Genomic DNA, 8,684 nt, shown 5'->3' with positions numbered 1-8,684 from the left:
CTGAGACAGATTCCTCAAAACTCGACAGCAGCGAAGTTAAACCTCGGTGACTAGGATTCCCAAAGTGTTAAAATAACTATTTATTGGTAAACCCACGCCATCGTGCTAATTACAAACCTTTTTCTTTCTTGTTTGGTGAATCTCAGTCATAATTTTCCTTTCTTTCCTTTTTTGATCAAAGATTACGTGGCCGAAAAGAGCCTAAAGAATTGGGGGGGGGGGACCTAAAGAATGGAGTCTCTCTCTTGCCAAGGAATATAATCGGGCTGGCCGATTTTGGGCTAATGAGTGCCTTCCTGGCCCAATGTGGAATTCAAGATGCCAATATTTTGCTTCCATGCGTGGAAGGTTGGTATTGTCACTGTGTTTACGCAATGCGCACCCCTCGTTTCGTATGGCCCCAAACCCTTGCGTATTCCATGTTTTTGGGCTCCTTGATTCTATGTCCAGACCTTTGGGTAACACGTGGCATTAAGCCCATTATGATCCCCGATTTTCTTTTTGAAGACATCTCTCGATCTGTATTTGCATGCCTAATGCCCCACGCCCATTGTTACCACTTTTTATTTAGTTGCACATTCTTCTGGGTCGCTGTCCGGAGCTATGTTCCTGAGACCGACTCAGAAATGAACTTTCGACGTTACATGAAGCCTTGCAATTCTCTCCATTCACTCATTTGTGAATGATTAGGATTCCTTTCATCCGTCACTGTAAATAAAGAGCAGGTGGTCCCCCTAAATCATTTTAACCCACCCGCCCTATTTATCTCTTTCCCCTTCCTCATCACTCTGAGGGGTTCAAGGCTCCCTCTGCTTTCCAAGAACGGGTTGTTTTTCAAAATCCCATTTTGGTAGCCGTGTGGAATTTAAATTGCAGAGTCCTTTTTGGATTAGAAAATGCAGGCGTAAGGCTTGGAAAGGTATTACAAGAGCAGCATGACTAGTGGCGGTAATGTCGACAGCGGCACATTAATGGAGTCGCGCCTGTCAAGTCTTTCCCAGTTGACCAAGTCCAGTAAGCCACGACGGTCATAGCAGATATACACACGCAAATGCGCACTAAGCAACTGAGGTAAACCAAGCAATGATTTCATAACCTGTTCTGGGCGGAATCCATTCACATACATTTTCTTTTTTTGTTTATTAACCTACTTACGTTGTTGATTCAAAAGTATAAATTCTACTAAAATGTTAAGAGCTGCCTGTCTTGCCTTCAGAAGTAAGCTTCGGCTTCGTCAACTCCACATTCTGCAGTGACTGACCCCATATTGCTTTCATCTCCTCCTTCACAAATCTAATGCAGCTAATAATAATTCGTCTGTTTTTTGCTTCTCCATCTTCTTGATCTCTGCCTTATGTGTAAAACAAAAAAGGCCATCAACGCTGCCAGTCCTACCTCTACCCCTCGATCTTACAAGTCTCACCCCAATCCCAAATCCCCAAGACCAACCACTTCCTCCCCCACCATCTCTTCCATCTCATTCCGACCATCAGATCAACACACCACCTCCATAAGTGACATGCTCGCTCCCCACGCCCCTGTTTCGAGCCCTCGCTCCTTTGCTAGTGCCACTCTCAGAGACACCCTACCTGAGAATCCCCACGTCTACCCCTTCTCTGAAATTTGCTCTGCCACTAACAATTTCACGGACAAGTACTGCTACTCTTCCTCTTCTACTCCCTCTTGGCGATGCACGCTTCGCGGCAGAGATGTTATTGTTTACCAGCACAAGTTTCGACGTCAAATCGGGACGACCCAGCTCCAACAACGGCTCTCTCTAATTTGCCGCAGCCACCATGTTAGTATAATCAAGCTTCTCGGAGCTTCCATCTCCGACCACCATATCCACCTTGTGTACGATTTTGTGAGTGGAACCAAGCTCGCTGATTGTTTGCGAAATACAAACAACCCGGCCTTCACTGTTTTATCTAACTGGTTGTCGAGGATGCAGATCGCGACGGACGTAGCCCACGGACTCGATTATATTCACAACAGAACAGGCTTAAAGGCGAGATTTTCCCATAATCACATCAATAGCAGTGCTATCATCGTCACGGAACCTTCCTTCAACGCCAAGATATGTCACTTCGGCACCGCCCAGCTGTGCGGTGAAATCCAAGAGGGAGAAGAAATCGTCGAGCAGTCTTACTTTTCCCGGTCGCCTACGAGATCGATAGAATTGAAAAAATGGGGCAGTTTGCGAGCTAAAATCGAGGGAGTGAGAGGATACATGTCGCCGGAATATCAAACTACAGGGGTGGCGAACGAGAAGTCCGATGTGTACGCATTCGGGGTAATGATGCTGGAACTCCTATCAGGAGAGGAGCCACTGAGTTATAAGTTCGATAAGAAAAGGGGCGCTTTGATGAGGTCGTCGGTGATCGAGACGGCGAGGGCTGCCGTCCACGGTGATTGTGAGGGCGGCGGGGGTACAAGGAAGTGGTTGGACTGGAGGCTGAAGGACTCATTTCCTATAGAGGTTGCAGAGGAGGCGACACGTGTAGCGTTGGACTGCGTCGACGTGGATCCAGCGAAGCGGCCTGATATGATCCACGTCGCTGGAAAGATTTCGAAGTTTTATTTAGATTCCAAAATTTGGTCTGACGGTATCAAGATGCCCTCTGACGTTTCAGTTTCCCTGGCTCCACGATGACTTCGCTTTGGATATTTATGAATTTAATGGTTTTTAGAATTATTTTAAATTTTTTAAATATAATAAATTATGCTAATCATATTTTTTACTTAATTACCCTGATTATTTCTATTTTAATTCTTTATAATTAAGATCGATGATATCAATGTTTTCACGACCCTGTAAAAATATGGTATGCAATATGTTTGTCGCAATTAACGAAAGGTTATTGATCAAAATAAAATTTGTCGAAGATATCAAAGGTTATTCTTTATCCTCACACTAAAATCTAATTGGTGGGATAGGAGACAGCAGTGATGAAAATCAAAATTTCATATGGGTAACGACATGAATGAGACATTGTTATTCACCAAAGAAAAATGTGTCAAAAACATCAAAGTTGCCGAGTTCTTATTCAATACCCCCATATTATTATTATCATCCCGCAATTTCTATAGTACCATACCCAGGTTATAGGTGCATATTGTGTATAATTTTTTTTTTTTTTGGTTGTTTGCAAAAAGAAAGAAAGAAGAAAAGAAAAGAATCATCTTTATACAGACAACAAGTATTGAAATTCATAGTCGTATGGAATCTTGTCAACGATGGTGGAAGCCTTGATATTGGTATAGCCTCTAAAGCAATCCACCATTGATTTCCTCAGACTACCTGATGTAGGCAACTGGTTACACACCCACTCCACCAAAGAGTCCGTGTCCATCGCAAAATCAAGCATGTTTCTCAGTAACAGCTCTGGAAATGCGATTCTTCTAGTGTTTGTCACCATAATTGAAGCTTGCAGATAGTCCAGTTTTGATCTCTCCAACTCTGTTACCACACCATCCGCTGTGTATATTCTTACCTGCATTTATACACAACACACAGCTTCATCGTTTTGTTTGCTTGCAGTGGACATAGAAATTATTAAAGAAGCTTGCTGATAGAGAAAGAAAGCCTCGTTTTTTTTTTTCCCGGTTTTCACGTACAGCGGGAGAAGAACGAGTTCCGCAACATAAAGCGAATAAGACGTTTCGATCCATAGATTCAAGGCCATATAGTTCACGTACTATTGATTCGTTCTCTTCCCACTCCCCCTTCCGATGTACCTATGTATATCCATGTCAAATTGAATTAACAGAACTCAGTTTAGGCCTGCTATAATATTTGGGGGGTACCACAATATGTACCTCTTTTATATTTGAAGCTGATCTTTTCCTTAAAATGAGATGCTCTATTGTTTGAGCATTTAGTGTGTTTCCTCCTACATTGAGCGTGGCCTGCATCCAATCAGTTCCATTTACTTTCAGAATCTCAAGAATGTAGGAACAGGACAAGTAACTTCTATGTCAAGATTCTTGACTGTACCTTGTTCATCAGTGCAAGTAACTTCTCTGGTGTGGATGGAACTCCATATTGGATAAAACCCTGAGATAAGAACTTAGGTAAATCAGTTACCGTTCATTTTCTAGATTTCTTTTTCATACCAGAGGAGAGGAGAAGCCAAAGGAATGTTGAAAAAAAAAAATAATCATCGTGAAATCAAGTTAAGCTAACTTCTATTGCACGTAATGGAAGAATAAAATCAAATTTACAGTACATGCATGATACAAGCGTTGTACATGTTGATCCAGAATGCTAACTTCTGTTGATAGGTAAGGCTTCTCAAATCGGCTGTCTGAAGATTATTTATCAGTACCCTGTGCTCCATTAGAGAAACGTGTGAGTTAGCATATGCATATGCATATACATATATATATGAATTTCAAGTTGAGTCTAATTTAGTTTTCTCCATGAAATATTTGATTTATGGGATACCTTAACTTTCTAAGCAATGGCCTAGAGGAAGGACTTGAGATGAACTTGGAATCCATAGAAGCGGATGTGAATATAACCAGATTCTTGTAAGGACCAATATCTCTGGGAATGGACTCTTCTGTATCGAAAATTCCATACGGGTCTTGTTGTCTTGACTCTTTCTGCAACACAAGGCTTGATTTTGGGTTTATGCCAGGATCCACCCTGAAGCTTATTGAGCTTAAAGAGGAGTGGACAGACCTGCAAATGGGCCCCGATTTCTCCAGTTCTGTTGCTCTTGATGTTCTGAGTAGTCTCACGTATATGAAATTCAAACACTTCATGATGCTCTCAGACAACCTGTTGGGTTGCCACTTCAGATCGTTCTCTTCTGATAGAAGTGGATCCAATAAAGACTTCGTTGGTGGATCTATGTACATCTCTAAATTCCGTTCCCTCAGCTGAAAATGAAATCAAAGTGTTGGCAATCAAATCTAATTATAAATTTAGTTTAACTAGCGAGATTGTATTACAATCTGTTGCCGCCAAAAAAAAAAAGGATTTTACACCATATTTCCGTACAGGTAGGGATAAAATTTTGAAACAATATGTAGTGATACAAAAATATGAAAGCCATGGTGTGCCTGAATTTTTATATATAGTATAACAAATTAAACTCCCACAAACCACGCTATTTAATGATGCGTATGAGCTCCATACTTTTTATTTCTATTTTTCCACAAATAACAATCTTTTTTAGCAAAATTGGACGGCATGGCATGAATAAATAAGTAACGAGCATGCTTAAGTACCTTAGGTGATGGATGACGAGGGTCTCGAAAAGGTGAAGAATTAGGCTTCAATGTCGCCCCACCTTTTTTTGGATGCCTATCTTGAAATTTCATATCCTCATGAAAATTGTTTTCTTTCTGCTCAACAGAGCTCTTCAAGGACCCAGATTTGTCGTTGATAGCGAAATCATTGAGATGATAATCGCCCTTTATAGCCTTGCTTATGAAGTGTAGTGCCTTTGTCTCAAATGCCATCTTTTCATGAACACTTCTGTGAACAGGACTTGGCATAGGAATTGGAATTGGTGCGGTTGACAAAGGACCTTCTGAATTGTTCAGCTTGTCCTGATTCCAATATTTTGGTTTTGACTCTTTATTCACTTCTTGTTCCAATCTCAAACCAGCTTGAAGTTGTCTTATCTGGGATTCCAGTCGCGCTATCTCACCCTCCACCACAACTAGTTCTGTTAAAAGCTCTTTCGTCTACTCAAATGACATGGATAATATAAAATAATTAACCATTTTTAAAATAACAAGGAAGAAAAAAATCAAGTGGGTATTATATTACCTTGGGAGGAAGAAAATTTGGAATCGATATGGCTGCACCATTCGGCCGATTATAAACCATCTCCAAAATCTCATGAACCTTTTCTTCTTGATCCAACAACCTTTGAAGCATAGAGACCTAATCGTTACATTAAAAAGTCATCACATAGTCCTCTATCATGTACATGTACATATCGATATTTCCGGTAGAATATGCATGGTCATAAATTATCCTATCGAAAGCAGAGTCCCTAAAAGGCACGGTCCTCATTTATTACCCACCATCCTTATCGGCAATTGTATGAAATTTGTAGTTCCAACTGTTGTACTTTGTACTACATACTCGTGATGAGAAAACTTTAACAGGCCTAACTTTTTAAACCGCGGGTGGCAGTTTATACTTCCCAAGGGCTGCACATGGACAGGGCTGGGCAGGACAAACCCCTTGCCCAATGCCCAGCCCGAAAGATGAGCGGGCTGCGTTTTGTAGCCTGCTGCCCGACCCTACCCAGTAGAAGCCATAACCATTTTGGGCAGGGTAAGGACGGGCTAGGCAGGGCGGGCTTTTCTGCCCTGCGTAACGACACCATGCCTTATATCATATGTAGAAAAAAAATTCAATTATCGTGTTTTGAGACAAGTGAGAGGAAAAAAATTATCACGAATGAGTTTATCACTCATATATATATAAGGCCTATGTAGTCTTGTTCTTCAACTTTCAATTTCTTATGGGAGGTAAAAAAAAATATTTAATAATTAGAACATTTAATAATCAAGCTAAATCAGTAGTTTAATTCCTTAGTTTATTCATATAGTTGGCAGATTTTTATAATCATGTGAAAGCACAAAATTTGAAAGGTGGTTTTATTTTTCTTTTTTTTTTGTTTTAAAAAATTGGATGTAAGAGAAAAAGAAAGAAATTTGACTTGAAGTAATTTAGCATATTGAATCTTATATTTTGATATTTAGCTCTTTTATATAATTATAATTTTATGTTCCTTTCATTTTACCTAATTTTTTTGGCCAAAACAAAAGAGATAATTGCTTAAAATAATATTATCTTATATATATAATTATATATTTTTCGGGCAGGGCCAAATGGGCAGGGCAGCATACCCTGCCCGCGGCCCTGCCCTGCCCGTGAATCAGCCCAGCCCGAAGATGCCCATTTTTGCTTGGGCAGCTTTTTACTGGGCTGGGCTGGGCGCTTTTCTTGCGGGCTCGGGCGAGCTTATTGGGCATGCGGGCCTCATGCACACCCCTATACTTCCCATTGTGATTGAATAAACCAAAGATAACTTGAATTATTTAGGGGGTGTTTGGCAACTATAGTTTCAGAAGTATTTTTTTACAAAACGAGACAAATTCCTTTATATATTTATTTCGTAAACCGTAAAAGCATTTTTAAAACCATGGTTTGATTTCTATCCAAACACCCTTTTAGACCGTAAAAATCACATATGTTTTATAATGTTCTTTTAAATGGACAAACAAAATAGTACACGTAGCTTTGAGCCAGCTGCCAACGGTGAAATTAACGCAAACAAGCGGATGAACACATATGTATTTCAAATGTTCTCTTATGTCCAGATCAGGCAAAATTCAGGCGAGCAATCTAGGATGCAATGATTCTATTTCAGGCAGTTTTGTAATGCTCGGACCCATTGACAAATATGCTTATTATCTCGTCGGCAATCGACATGAATATGAGCCAAATTTAGGAGTTTATCGATCATTCTTCCAAGGCAATTACAGTACTTTCATTCAATATTCTCAAAAAGATTAAGTGGGCAGCAGAATTGTGCTTTGTGTGCATAATATCAGAATTCATAATACCTCTCTTTCAAGTTCCTCCCTTTTCTGCTGACCATTGAGTTTCTTCTTTTTCTGAAACCAAAGGAAGAGACAATCAACCACTACTTACTTAATCCTGGTAATCTCATAACTGACATGCTGTGATACAGATTAAAGACGCCCAAAAGAAAAAAAACCCACTATTCCTGATAGAAAAAGTATAGTAGACTTACAATCTCAGAGGGGGAGTGAAGAGAGGATTCTACTTGGCTGGCCATGGAAGGGTCTTGGATGTACCCAAGCTTGAACACAGTGCAACTACTGGAAGAAACATTGAAACAGCAGGAAATAGGAGGGCTATTACATTCATGAGAGTGTTGGTGGGAGGATAACACAAGCTTGGGGCCAAAGAAAGGGGTGAAGAGAGGGCGGCAGATGTTGAAGTTGAAGTTGTGTGGATTGTTCGGGAGGATGAGAGGTAGCTTTCAGAGAAGATGCTCATTGGGCTGGTTCAGGCACTCGGATAATAACCACCTTCTTTCTGGGTGGGGCTGCTGGTGGGAGTGGGGCATCATGCACACACAAAAAAGTCACCCTTTGGCTTTGCTTGCAATATTCCTCATCTCTGAGCTTATGTTTTGTATATTCTATTTCTTATATTTCTAAATTCTAACCACCTTTTTCCCCAGGAGGCAAAGGTGGGCGGTTTCCTCATTGAAATTGGGAACTAGTGACACATATGGGTCTGCGATGGACGGGTCATTCTTGCAGAAGCATAAGAAAAAGAACCGAGAACAGATTCTGATTATCGAGGAGCAGTAAACCTTTTTTTTTTTTTTTTGGGGAGCAATTTTCAGTAAAATGACATATAACCAAAAAAGGGGGGGAAAATGATCTTTGTTGGCATATATAAAGCTGGTGCCCATGCAATTGCTCGTGCAGGATGATAAAATTTTTGCACACGGACCCGCAAAGTTGGCTCTTATTTTCTATGGCAACGACCAATTCACAATAACCAAGAGAAGCTTATGGAAGAAGCTCAGTCTGCTTTAAAAAGGTGTCTTTGAATACTGGTGTTAAAGAATTGGTGACTCCGTTCCGATTTGCGGAATATCCGACTTTTGTTC

At 40.5% G+C, this 8,684-nt stretch overlaps 2 protein-coding genes across 4 annotated transcripts; one reads left to right on the top strand and one right to left on the bottom strand.

The window, feature by feature from the left end:
- The first annotated feature begins 1,078 nt into the window (after positions 1-1,078).
- Positions 1,079-2,691, top strand: LOC114753550 (lysM domain receptor-like kinase 3). The gene has a single exon (XM_028942232.1). It carries the CDS (start codon positions 1,355-1,357, stop codon positions 2,651-2,653), a length of 1,299 nt encoding a protein of 432 aa, XP_028798065.1. The 5' UTR covers positions 1,079-1,354; the 3' UTR covers positions 2,654-2,691.
- Positions 2,692-3,022: 331 nt separating this feature from the next.
- On the bottom strand, positions 3,023-8,061 carry LOC114753547 (uncharacterized). Of its 3 annotated transcripts, none has more exons than XM_028942228.1 (10): positions 7,791-8,060; positions 7,600-7,650; positions 5,786-5,902; positions 5,239-5,700; positions 4,448-4,887; positions 4,230-4,329; positions 3,998-4,057; positions 3,820-3,909; positions 3,619-3,738; positions 3,023-3,494 (listed from the first exon to the last, which is right to left on the bottom strand). In XM_028942228.1, exons 1-10 carry the CDS (start codon positions 7,833-7,835, stop codon positions 3,186-3,188), a joined length of 1,794 nt encoding a protein of 597 aa, XP_028798061.1. In that variant the 5' UTR covers positions 7,836-8,060; the 3' UTR covers positions 3,023-3,185. The 3 variants fall into 3 exon arrangements, with proteins under 3 accessions (XP_028798061.1, XP_028798062.1, XP_028798063.1); XM_028942229.1 differs by having other exon boundaries at positions 5,786-5,885; XM_028942230.1 differs by lacking the exon at positions 3,619-3,738 and having other exon boundaries at positions 7,791-8,061.
- Positions 8,062-8,684: the final 623 nt, after the last annotated feature.

This window comes from Neltuma alba, unplaced genomic scaffold (genome assembly GCF_004799145.2).
Source record: "Neltuma alba isolate B1F8T4 unplaced genomic scaffold, ASM479914v2 tig00007973_pilon, whole genome shotgun sequence".
Taxonomy (NCBI): domain Eukaryota; kingdom Viridiplantae; phylum Streptophyta; class Magnoliopsida; order Fabales; family Fabaceae; genus Neltuma; species Neltuma alba.
This window is presented reverse-complemented; position numbering and strand designations above follow the sequence as displayed.

What these genes read in the sequence shown, in the direction of transcription:
- LOC114753550 (XM_028942232.1), top strand. Translation starts at nt 1,355, where the DNA reads ATGTGTAAAACAAAAAAGGCCATCAACGCTGCCAGTCCTACCTCTACC.
- LOC114753547 (XM_028942228.1), bottom strand. Translation starts at nt 7,835, where the DNA reads ATGGCCAGCCAAGTAGAATCCTCTCTTCACTCCCCCTCTGAGATT. An exon ending in TTCACTCCCCCTCTGAGATT is followed by an intron (nt 7,651 to 7,790) that starts GTAAGTCTACTA and finishes CTTTGGTTTCAG; the next exon opens with AAAAAGAAGAAACTCAATGG. An exon ending in CTCGTCATCCATCACCTAAG is followed by an intron (nt 4,888 to 5,238) that starts GTACTTAAGCAT and finishes TTTCATTTTCAG; the next exon opens with CTGAGGGAACGGAATTTAGA.